This window comes from Pelophylax lessonae (assembly GCF_965119305.1).
Source record: "Pelophylax lessonae genome assembly, chromosome: 4".
In the NCBI taxonomy this organism is placed as follows: Eukaryota; Metazoa; Chordata; class Amphibia; order Anura; family Ranidae; genus Pelophylax; species Pelophylax lessonae.
Genome location: NC_138771.1, coordinates 483,578,793 through 483,591,533, shown reverse-complemented (window position 1 = coordinate 483,591,533; position 12,741 = coordinate 483,578,793). Strand labels below are relative to the sequence as shown.

Genomic DNA, 12,741 nt, shown 5'->3' with positions numbered 1-12,741 from the left:
AAATTTGTCTTAGCGCGAGGTTGTTCCTTTATATACCATGGCACACAATGTGCAGAACTGTCAACATCCTCCTATAGAGCACTACAGAAAAGTAGTGATGATTTACTGTACACATCTTCTGGGATGTACTGTATATCAATTTCTGTGTAGCAGCTCCAGTCATGGATTTGTTTACTAAGCTGGCCATATACATTAAAAGCCAACTGTATCATTTTGATTAAATTTATGAAAACAGTATTATGGTTACCTAAAACCTCCATCTATTCAGACAGGCCCCTCCACTGTGCCAAAGATCTAAAGCAGATTATACAATCAGATTGTAACTGTGGTCAGCCTAAAGCTGGCTACACATTATACAATTTACTTGCACAATTTTTCTTTACTGTAGATTTACCAAAACCATATAATATGAGGTCAAACCTTAACACTTTCAAATTGTATGCAATCAGGCAGGCCCTTGCACTACATATTTGAAGGTAAATCTAAAGGAAATTGAACAAAATTGTATAATGTGTAGCCAATTAAGGCTGACCACAGACGAGTCAGTTTTTTCGTTCAACGGAAAGAAACTGACCTGATTCCCCATCCACATATTCAAGGTGGATAGGGTATACTTCCCGCTATGTCTTTGTATTCTGACTGTGAGGAAGCTCCCCCGCCATCAAAATACACATATCAGCACTGCAGTCTACAGCCTGCAGTGATGAGGGAGTGGTATTTTCCAACAGGGTGATTAAAAGAAGTTGACTTCTGTTCAACCACTGTGACCATACATGGATCGAAATTCAGCTGGTCCTTGCTAAACTGACCAAATTTCAATCCATATATGGCCAGAGTTAAATTTATTGAGTAAATATTGCAGTAAGGTGAAACAAAAGTAAGGACTGGACAAAAGAGCTTACATTTCATCCCATACAAGCCTGGAGAAGAGTGATTGTGTGGCCTTTACATTCTGAGATCTGATCTCAGGGCAGATTTTCCTCCCGCTGTATGTCACTGAACATGAGATATAGAAGACGGAATCCTGACTGGAAACAAGACAAATGTCAGATTATAAAGAATGTAATCATACAAATATTCAACGCACGACAACAATCCAAATACAAGTTCCAGTAGATGTGTCATTCAGGCACTTCCTGTTATTGGGTGTGAGTGGTCTGTGCGTGTCTCCCAACCATTTTCCTTTGTTGCCACCCTTGTAAACCAGCTTCTAATGGAGACTACAAGTGGCTGTTTTCATCAAACATTAGTAAACCTGCCCTGGGAAAGGCCACTGGAGTAAAAGTAAATAAAGTAGTGGCTGCAAAGAGGCTGCAGAAAATCAGCTTCACTTTAACAAAGAATGTAAATGGGTTACAACAGAAGCTTTATATTCATAAAAAGGCAATTGTTTATATCATAGAGTGCACAGAGCAAACTAAATGTCATCCAGTTTAGGTTTACATCTACTTTGTGCTGGTTTTAGTGCTCCATAAGAATCTCCATCATAAGACGAATCATGTCTCTGGGCGGAGTTCTGTTTGTCTTAGTAATTTCTCTCCTAAATAGTTAATGAGCTCTCTGAGTGTTGTTCTCATAGACGGGGCCCCAGGGGGCCGTTATATAAGCTGTACTGAGGCAGAACTGGGACACAATCTGCACAGACAGCCCTTTAATGGGAACATTAGATCCGTAATGTCATTTTATGGGGGGGGGGGGGGGTTTACTGGTGAGTGCAGGCCCCTTAAAGTGTATTTTGTTTTTTAATTTTGGATAGATTGAGGAAGAGTTAAATGCCTGCCACTTTATTTATTTTTTGCATCTCAATGTGCAGATTGTCTTTCATTTCCTGTACCAAAAACACAACATGAAGTAAGCAGAAATCTTTAAAAAATGATGGGAATTCCCCTCTTAGACAGAGGTCACCAGAACAGGTGTTCCCTTTGGAAGATTCCTCCTCTTTTTTTTTTTTTATGGTGATAACTGTATTATATATTTTGGATTTCCCCTCACTTTCTGTCTCCGTGACACCAGGATGAATAGTGAAAGTGAAAAGAGTGGATAAAGGCAGCAACAAAAATCTGCCAGAGAGTAATTCTTTCCTACCCAATCCGAACCTGAAAAAGGTTTGGCTTTCCATATGCTGTAATGAATTTATTTAAATGACATGGCTAATAGTTCTAATATGTGTAATGGGAGACTCCAGGATGTACTGTAAATGGTATTTTTAGCATTATTATTATTATTAATGGTGGAGTGCTGCGACCACATGTAACACATCAATTCACCATCTACACACTTTTTCAATTATACCCCACCAATTCTATAGTAAATTATATTTCATCAACAGGTAAAGATTGCTGGATTGTCCCCCATGGGCTTCTCTCAGGGTGGATGGGGAAGAGAGTCAGCACTGTAAACTAGAGGCTTTTATCAGCAAAGCGGTTAGCTTCAGACCCCATTCACACTGCTGTGACCAGAAAGTCGCCTCATAAGGGGAGACTTTCAGCGCGACTTTGTGCGAATTCAGCGCGACTTGTATCATAGACGACTTTGTACGACTTTGTGTTTGGCCAATCAGAATATGATGGTTCTGAGTCATGCTCAATCACACAAAAAAAAGTTCTTAAAAATTGTCGTTTTTGATAGAGAGCCAATTATTGAAAAAATTTTTGAAAAAAAAAAAAATTAGATTTCTTTGGATTAGTGTCTGTGGGGTCTAACGAGTGTACCTGTGAAGTTTCAGCTCTGTAGCATGTCCAGAACCAGAAAAAAAAGATAATTTTTCTTAGAATTTTTAGTAGCACCTTTCACACCTGGGCGTTTTTGTTGCAGGCATTTATTGGGCATTTTTTGGTCTTTTTTGGAGGCAGGCATGACATCTGAACTTCTGTATAGGGGTATATATATACACACATATATATGTATATATACACATACACACATATAGGTGTAATAGGAGCGGAGCCACATCCCTGCAAATAATTTCATTAGCGCATGGATGTGGCTCCGCTCCTATTACACCTATATGTGTGTATGTGTATATATACATATATGTGTGTGTGTATATATACCCCTACACAGAAGTTCAGATGTCATGCCTGCCTCCAAAGACGCCCAAAAAATGCCAGATAAATGCCTGCAACAAAAATGCCCAGGTGGAGCGGAGCCCCATCCCTGCGCTACTAAAAATTCTAAGAAAAATGATCTTTTTTCTGATTCAGGACCATTTTAATGGAAAGTCGGATCACAAGTCGCTTCAAATAAGATAAGGAGGCGACTCCCATTGAAGTCTATGGGACAAGTCGGATACAAGTCGCCTCAAAGTAGTACAGGACCCTTTTCTGAAGTCGGAGCGACTTCAGTAGTGCCAATTAAGACGGCACTCATTGATTAACATTTTGTTATGTCAAGCGACTTGGGGCGACTTGAGGGCACACAAGTCGCCTCACAAGTCGCAGCAGTGTGAATGGACTCTCAGCCAGGTAAATGTTGTGCATATCCAACAAAAAACATCATGTACTGTGCATATCAAACAAAACAACATTGATATGCACAGTATACAATGTTATATATTGGATATAAACAGTGTACAATGTTGTTGTATATTTGATATGCACAGTATACAATGTTATATATTGGATATAAACAGTGTACAATGTTGTTGTATATTTGATATGCACAGTATACAATGTTGCATTTCTGACATGCACAATGGAAAATCCTATAGGTTTGATATAGAAAATATACAATGTTGAAGGTTTCATATTTACAGTATATAATGTTGTTTAATCTTTGATATGCACAGTATACAATGCTGTTATATATTTTATTTACACAGTATACAAGGATGTTGATGGATATGCACAGTGCATAATTTTGGTCTATGTTTCATATGCAAAATATACAATGTATGTTTGATATGCACAGCATAGAATATTGTATGTTGGATGTGCAGTGTACAGTCTTGTTGTATTTTTGATATACAATGTTGTTGTATGTTTGACATGCACAGTGTACAATTTTTTATGTTTGATATACTGTATGCAGATAACAATGTTTTATGTTGGATATGCCCAGCTTACAATGCTGGTGAGTGTTTTTTATGCACAAATATACAATTCTGTACGTTTGATATGCACAATATTGTTTATTTGATATGCACAGTATACAATATTGCTACATGTTTGATATGCACAATTTACAATGTTGTTGTATATTTGATAAGCCCAGTATACAATGTGTATGTTTGCTATGCAAAGTATACAATGTTTTATGTTGGATATGCACAATATACAGTATCTCACAAAAGTGAGTACACCCCTCACATTTTTGTAAATATTTTATTATAGTTTTTCATGTGACAACACTGAAGAAATGACACTTTGCTACGATGTAAAGTAGTGAGTGTACAGCTTGTATAACAGTGTAAATTTGCTGTCCCCTCAAAATAACTCAACACACAGCCATTATTGTCTGAACCGCTGGCAAAATGTGAAGGGTGTACTCACTTTTGTGAGATACTGTACAATGTTGTTGCAAGTTTGACATACACCATCTACCATGTTGTTCGATATGCACAGTATACAATATTGTTACGTATATATTTGAGATGAATAGTATACAATGCTGTATGTTCAATATGCACAGTGTACAATGTTGCTGTATATACTGTATGATAGGCACAGTATACAATGTTACTGTATGTTTGACATGCACAGTGTACCATATTGTATGTTTGATATGCACATAAAACATTTCTGTATGTTTGATATGTACAGTATAAAATATTGGTGTATATCTGATCTGCACAGTGCTGTATCTTGGATTTGAACAGTATAGAACTTTGTTCTATGCTTGATACGAACAATTTACAATGTTAGTGCCCATTCACATACGAGCGACGCTACTTCGCACCGCGACCTCCGAGGTCGCGGTGCGAGCAGCGCGCCGCGACCTCGGAGCGGCCGCCACGGACTTCATAACATTGAAGTCTATGGCGTTCGCCTCCTGGTCGCCCCAAAGAAGCTCCGGACCCTTTTTCTAAGTCGGAGCAACTTGTGTCGCTCCTATTAGAACGGGTCCGCAGCTTCCCTATGGGAGGCGACCTACGGTGACCTGTGAGGCGACCAGGTCGCCTCACAGGTCGCCCCCTTAGTGTGAACCGGAACTTACTGTATGTTTGATATGCACAGTGTATAATGTTATTGCATGTTTAACATGCACAGTGCATAATGCTGTTGTATGTTATAAACAATATACAATATTTTATGTTGAATATGCACAGTATAAAATGTTGTTTAACATTTCCTGAAGTAAAAAACTAAAAATGTATTTATTTCAAGGATTATTATTGCTAGGAGTTCTGACCTGGTCGCCCAGTTACCGGTTAGGTTGTGCACAGCGTACAGGTGGAAGGTCAGGTGATCTTGAGTCCCCACTGTCCACTTCGGCTCATCAGGAGATTCCGCCTGGAAATCTGTACGGAAACTGCAGCTGTAGATATTGATGAGACTGGAGATAGCGAGGGAGACTGCGGTCACTGCATCCTGTACTGGGGCTGGAGGAGATAGACATGACAGTTGGATAATCTAAGAATTTCAAAGATACATGCTGGATAGAAGGTGATCTCCCCTCTCCAGGAAAAAGAGCAAGAGTAAATATTACAGTAGGAAACAATATAAGAACAGATAGGGATAATACAATAACAGGGATAATACAGTAACAGAAGGAGAAAATGTAAAAACAAATAATATAATAATACAAATCAGATATTACTGGAGGACGAGAATCCCTCTCTAGCACTATGCACCAATCAATTTCCCTATACTAGAAGCAGGTGACAAGGATTAATTCTGATCGGTTGGTTTGGGTTCCTGCCCCTCCCTTCTTTCTATTGTTTAATTATATATTGTTGCTATTTCTCTTATAGTGTTTTATTGTATTACCTTTTTCCACCTCCCACACTGTCATCATCTGTCCAGGAGTGCAGGACACAAGAGGACATTATTCTGATTTAAAGTGCAGCTTTCATGAAAGAACAATGTGGGCTGCTGTTGTTGGCCTTCAGAAAAACTGGATTTTTACACTTACCGAAAAATCCTTTTGTCTGAAGTTCATCGACAGACGCAGCTCCAAATCTTCTTAGACCATTAGGTTATGCTCCTCCCATTAGGAATAGGACACTAGGCAGGAAAAAGCTTTACCATGCCAATGGGGGCTGTCCCTGCAGGCATAACCTCACACACTCTGCTACAGCCTCTAGTTTCGTTGCAAGCAATGTTTAGCAGACAAAAAACCCATTTCACTCAGAAGCAGAGGGGCGGGTGCTGCGTCTGTTGATGAACTTCAGAGAAAAGGATTTTATGGTAAGTACAAAAATCCAGTTTTCTCTATTGTTCATCGAAAGACGCAGCTCCATATCTTCTTAGACCATTGGGATGTCCCAAAGCAGTATTTTCATGAAGGAAGGCCCCCGTCTTTGACGTGGCGCCTTGCCCTTAGAGGACTGAGGAAGAAGAGTACTCTTCCCAGCTGTAAGGCCTTTGATCAACTCATCCAGAGAGGATCCAAACAACCTCTTCCCCATAAAGGGAAGATCTGTTAAAGTCTTTTTGGAAGCCTGGTCCGCAGACCAGCTTTTTAACCACACCATGTGTCTAATCGCAATCCCCACTGCCGACACTCTGGCCACTAGGGGAGCTGCATCCAGGGACGCATCATACATGAACACCAGGGTTTGAGCATTCTGGTCCATTAGTTCAAGCTCCGCTGGGGGGAGCTGCTCAGCTTCCAAGTTACCTTTAAGTAACTTCACCCATTCAGTAACCGTCTGCGACACCATAATATTCACAAATATAGGTTTCAATATGGAACCCGCTAGCACGTGTAGATGGCGGGACAGAGACTCCACTCGTCTATGCACAGGATCTGCAAAGGCCGGGTATTCTTCCCCTGGAACCACAGAAGACTTATTCATCCTGGAAACTGGGTGATCAACCTTTGGTGGGACAGTCCACCTAGTGGAAACTGCATCTTCAAAAGGATAATGGCATTTAATGCGCTTGGGCACCACTAGCATGTGCTTGATGCGCCGCCATTGTTTATTGACAATATTGTAAAAAAGCTCCAGGCAAGGAAACACCTTGGCCGATTTTTGGTATTTTCTGGAGCCAAAAGACACCTGCAAACCCAACGCTGTAGATTCATCTGCCAATTTTAAAGTTTCCCGCACTGAAACAGTAAGCGCTTCCACCAATGTGTGTTCCCGCACGGCCGCTGACAAGGACAGGTACTCTTTACCATCAGAATGCGAAGACACCGACCCCTCAGGGCAGGGTGCGTCTGTGGTGGCCATATCTCACAATCTGAGGAAACTACCGAGAGAGGCGAAGGCAGAGGACATTGGAGGGTAGCAACACTTTTACATACAAAATCTACCTTTGACACCAGGCTTTCCAAGACTGCTGTAAGCGCAGGCAGTGGCTGCGACCCAGAAGGTTTCGCACCCGCACCTAGGGGGTCTGTAGGTGATATTATCCTGGGACTCCATTTTACACTGAGATGAAAATAATGCAGTGTCACGTTAAAATCGCGATCCCACCGCTAACTTAGCGGAATACCAAGACCCTATCCAATACAATATGATAGCAGAGTAGGTGGAGAAAACCTACAGGGGACCCCAGAAAACGTTGCCAAACCGCTCAGGAGACTGTCAGCACGTTCTGTGAAACAGAAAGTAAAACGATCTGACACAGTAAATAGAAAGCACAGCCTGGTCATTGCTAGATTTTTGTGTGTCCTACCGTTTGCCTGTCCAGCGATCGTGGACTACAAGAAAATGGCCGCCCCATGCATTCCTATGAGGAACTAACAAAAAATGGCTGCCCATGCATGGCAATGGGAGAATAGAAAGCATGAATCTATAGCAAAATAGCGGCCTCCCCAGAGCGCCATGTGGTTTTCCAGACCCCCAGAGGGGGTCCCAGACAAGAGGCATTGGAGGGTCCCTAGGAAGAGACCCCACCAGGACAAAGCCACCCCCACAGAAAACAATATTTCTGCCCCCCAGGAGGTAGGAACCTGCTCTGGGTAGGGGAAAAATCTTGGAGGGGGTAGGCCTAGTATCCCAGAGGCTAGGGGAACTGAGGGAGCCCCGAGGGTCTGACTATTCCAGGGAGGGGGCTCATGTCCATTCCAAGACCACCAGAGGATTGGGGGGACAGTATTACTCACCATACCACGGTACCAAGTGGGCGCCACTCCGAACAGTCCACCTCTCACCCGGGGACTCAGGGCATGCCAGGTTAATCGCCTCCCAGCGAGACTTGTCCACTCGCAAGCTCGCCCCCATCCATCGGGGCTCTGTCGTGGCAAGGCCTAGTTCTGGACTATAACCTGCTCATGCTCGCTGGCCAAGCTAAGAGACCTTAAGAATCTAGAATATCTATTCCGAAACCACAGCTGGCTGTTGCTTGTAGTTCTCCAGGAACTCTAACTAGTAAAAATAAAAACAATCACAAAATAACAAATTTCCCTATTAATAGCTAAGACCGAAGTCCCAGCAGGGAACTAGGTCCTATTCCTAAACTAGGCAGAAACAAACTGGAGGCTGTAGCAGAGTGTGTGGGGTTATGCCTGCAGGGACAGCCCCCATAAATGTGGTAAAGCTTTTTCCTGCCTAGTGTCCTATTTCTGATGGGAGGAGCATAACTCAATGGTTTAAGAAGATATGGAGCTGCGTCTGTCGATGAATGATAGAGAAATGCAGATTGCCTGGCTTCTACTGTTCTACTTCTACTTTTTTTTTTTTTTTTTCGATTAGCGACTCAGACTGCATTGAAACCATCAGGCTAGCAAAGCAGGCAGGAAAAAAGGGATAGCTGAGCAGCTTCCATATAACAGTATTTCTCTTTAACAACCAGTTGCCCTCTTTGCACACGTCGTTCACTGTAATCCTAAAGGGTAATTCGGTGTTTTGAGACTCTTTACATTTCCTTAGCTGCGCTCATCAGCCAGTGGCTAGCGACAATAAGTCCTCTTTTATGCATATTTTCAAGGGATAGGTCAGTTTTGGCTGTCAGATGTAAGAGAAGAGAAAACATTTCCCCTTTAGTCCTAATGACAATAAATGAAACTGTCGTCACTTACTCTTTCCCTGCGGTGACATAGTCCAGATCTGTGGAGAGAAAAAAATTGTGGTGATCAGTACAAGATCTATGCCAGATGGATTGTCGGATTTCATAATTCTACCTGATGCTAACAGCGCTATGGTGTATGTACCCTGCAGGTGATGTATCCCAATCCTGTCCTCCACTGAGCTCTGGTCATGATTTCTGGATGTCCTCAAATCACTGCTCACTAGATCTAGCCTGGGGGACGTAGGTCATTGAATGGTTTGGGGAGGAGTATATAAGATATTAAACTGATATTTTATACCTCTGTCTTTCTATTTTCATAAAATCTAAATGAAACACAGGGTGGTCATAATGCTGCTCTCTCAGATAACTGCAGATTCTCTAAAAAACAGTGTTCGCCTTCGGTCTAATTTTTTTTCTTTTATATTATAAACTAAGCAGATAATTAGAGGCTAGAAAACACAAAAGAGAGCCAAGGGCACCACCTGTTGCATTGGTGTGAAAACACAAATATTCATATGCATTATTTCCTAATCACCTATCTAAAAATACAATTTTTCCTCAACATTTTATTTTTTTAGGAATAAAAAAAACGTACAAAACCGCTACACATTCCTTTTAAAGATAATTTTTTTTTTATTTTTAGCGAGAAGGGTGGTACCATCATTGTTCAGCCATTATCCAGAGTCCCCATCTACTTCCTGGAGATAGATGACAGATGAGGGATGACACAATCATGTAAATCCATGTACTTGTGCAGTTCTTGGCTGTGACACAAATCAGCCGCTGCTGCACCTTTTCACCTTGAGACTTGTTGCAAAGTTACAATGATCCCATTGCTTGGGGATGGGAGACTAAGGCAGGCCATAGACGGTTCAAATTTCTTTCCTGCAACCACAGGTTGCAGGAAAGAAAGTCGCACGATTCTCGTATTAACAAAGTTGGCAGTGCTGACAGGGGAATCCTTCCTGCTGAGACATTGTATTTCCCTCCGACGGGAGAAGACTATAGCTGCCGCTAGCAATAAGCGCAAGTAAAATCCAGCAGGCTTGTTGTACCCAAGTTGATCGATCAACTTGGTACGTTCATCCTGCCCATACTCAGTTTGAATCTCAGCGTCTAACTGTCTATGACCAGCCTAAGGGCTAAGGAAATGCTTCTGTCTGCCTGCAGCAGGTTGATAGGATTATTTCAGCATAGGCACTAAGGCTGGGTTCACACTGGTGGGAATTGGATGCGAGTTTCGCATTTCAGGAGACTGTGACCGGGTCAAAATGGAGCCAGTTTACACAGCTCCAGGATGGCTGCGGAGCGGTTTCCACAAGGATCCTGTGCGTCTTATGGCCTGTTTGAGGTCCAAATTCAGCCACAAATTCGGACCTAAAGCAGTGAAAAGGGACGCCCCGGACCCCTCTGCTGTGCGCTGCTCCGCACACAGTGTAAACCTAGCCTAAATGAGTGGAACCCAAGGTATGCAGGCTTTTTTTTTTTTTTATTGAAATGGTGAGGTGGAATGTTTCTGAAAAATCCTACTGTTGCTGTATATTGTAATATGTCAGGGATTTATTCTTACAGACTTTTAAAAGTACTGACAGGTACACTTTAATGTCAATCCCTGTACACAGTATAATCTCAAAGACACTTCCATAACATCTGATTTGTAAATTAGTTGCTCTGTGCTCATTGAAACTGTGCTGATAAATAGTAAATTCCAGATAAAAATGTTGACTTTTTGTGTTTCTACTACAGATAATCCTCACATGGACTGTACAGCAGGGTAACTGTTACAGTGCAACAAATGCTGTGTTTACTGCGTTGGAGATGAAGAATGATTAGGGGGGGATCCCAAGTCATCTAGGACGGGGCACCGAGGACATTGTCAGACTAATCTATTAGATTTGACCGTTGAGTGACCATTCTGTGTCCACTGCCTAACAAGCACATTGTCAGTACTGTTTGATGTGAGATCCTTGGAGACGATTTATCATGCGATCATATCCAACACTTCACAGGAAAAGCTGCAAATCAGTGGAGTCCTTGGCCCGGAGAACAGGCTGAACCGGCCATGAACTTCAGTAAATGCAGCTCATCCTGGGCGCTGGTCCCGGGAACATTGCCTGCGGGGGAACCATTAATATTCAACATTCAGTGCCTGGGATTCTGCGTCGAAGTGAAAGGCTAGTACATTCTCGCAGCGCCTAGATGGTACTCTGCTTTTCGAATCTGTGTTAGCTAGCAGATTAATGTAAATTTCCCAGTCACAGAGCGTTCTATGTGTATGACAACATGCATGTATACAGCACGTGTGGTGCATGCTGACGTGTAGACAGGATGGCAATGGCAGCTCTCATATTTCTGTTCTGACTGGTCCATTTTAAATAGTGAAACATTGGTAAAGGAACAGCGAAGTGAAATCACTGTGCAACAGTAAGACGCACATCCTGCAAATTTATTGAGTCACTGTGGTGGCACCTTTATAAAAAATAGACTCTCTTCATGATTTATCTTGTAATTGGTTTTATCTCAGCAGTTGTTTGGCATGGAAGATGACTTAGCTGATACATAAGAAAAATCGCAGTACCCATCTAATTATCCAGGTACTACCCACTCAGGACACCATAATTATTAATTTATTGTATTACTGTGCATGTGCAGTAACTCAAGGGGTGACACTGTGATCCCAGGACACAGTCCCGCATCGTAGACCTCAGGCCTGATGATGCTGTCTTGGCAAATCTAGGACATTTCGCATCTATGCACATGCTCTAGCATTGTGTGTAATGGCTGCAATACTCATTTCAGGCTCCAGCCTGAACACTTTATGCTGAATACAAGCACGGGCTCTAGAAACTTTTCCTGCATATGAATTGCATGGTTTGTAATGGCTGGGACCCCCCTGCAATGCACTCACCTGATTTGGCCGGTAACAAGCAGCGCGCACAGTCTGCAGGCTGTCACTGATCTCTTTGGTTTCAACCGAGCGGAGAAGGTAGCAGATTTCTTTCACGGCTCCCAGAAGGCCTTCAATGCCAGCGTGCTGAAAAATATGTGAGCAGAATGTTCATCAGTCAAGGATGATGGGAAAAAACGTTCATAGATGGGGAGCTGGGGGTAGGAGGGAGCTTGTGGGAGTAACTCGTTGGGATTGTGGGTGTGAGGTTGCATTTATAGGGTTTTCGAAGAATAAGGTTGGATTTGGTGGGGTTTATGGGGATTTTCCTTACCTGGTCATAGAGGAAATGTAGCACTCTCTCCTCATATTGGCAGATGGCACTGCGGAGTCTCTTTCTGGAAAGGAAGAAGATCAATTAACCCCAATGAGCCAGTATGGTAAAAGGTAGGCAGCAGAAATTTCTCCATGTTAGAAACTGCAGGCAGCTGCCTGTTTGGACCAATCTGTCCATTTGTCCCGTTCATAGGATCCCAGAACAGTTGGTTATATTGCTTTGGTTAGATACTATGACAAAGGTACCTGAGAGGAGTGAGTCACTCAGGACAGAGGGTACTATGACCAAATATGGCCACTATGTATCTCTTACCTTTAGGTGGACTTGTCATTGCTATCCCAATAAATCATGACGGCTCATATTCACCAAATCCCATTATGGTAAAGTTCAGAATGTTT

The 12,741-nt window shown here is 42.3% G+C and overlaps 1 protein-coding gene across 3 annotated transcripts in view; it reads right to left on the bottom strand.

The window, feature by feature from the left end:
• PIK3C2G (phosphatidylinositol-4-phosphate 3-kinase catalytic subunit type 2 gamma) overlaps positions 1-12,741 on the bottom strand; it is a 208,424-nt gene that overhangs the window by 108,229 nt on the left and 87,454 nt on the right. For all 3 annotated transcript variants that reach the window (XM_082255684.1, XM_082255683.1, XM_082255685.1), the window contains exons 8-12: positions 12,341-12,404; positions 12,028-12,153; positions 9,130-9,157; positions 5,350-5,539; positions 903-1,028 (exon numbers count right to left, since the gene is read on the bottom strand). In XM_082255684.1, the coding sequence (XP_082111810.1) occupies positions 903-1,028; positions 5,350-5,539; positions 9,130-9,157; positions 12,028-12,153; positions 12,341-12,404 (534 nt within the window). The remainder of the gene's footprint in view (positions 1-902; positions 1,029-5,349; positions 5,540-9,129; positions 9,158-12,027; positions 12,154-12,340; positions 12,405-12,741) is intronic.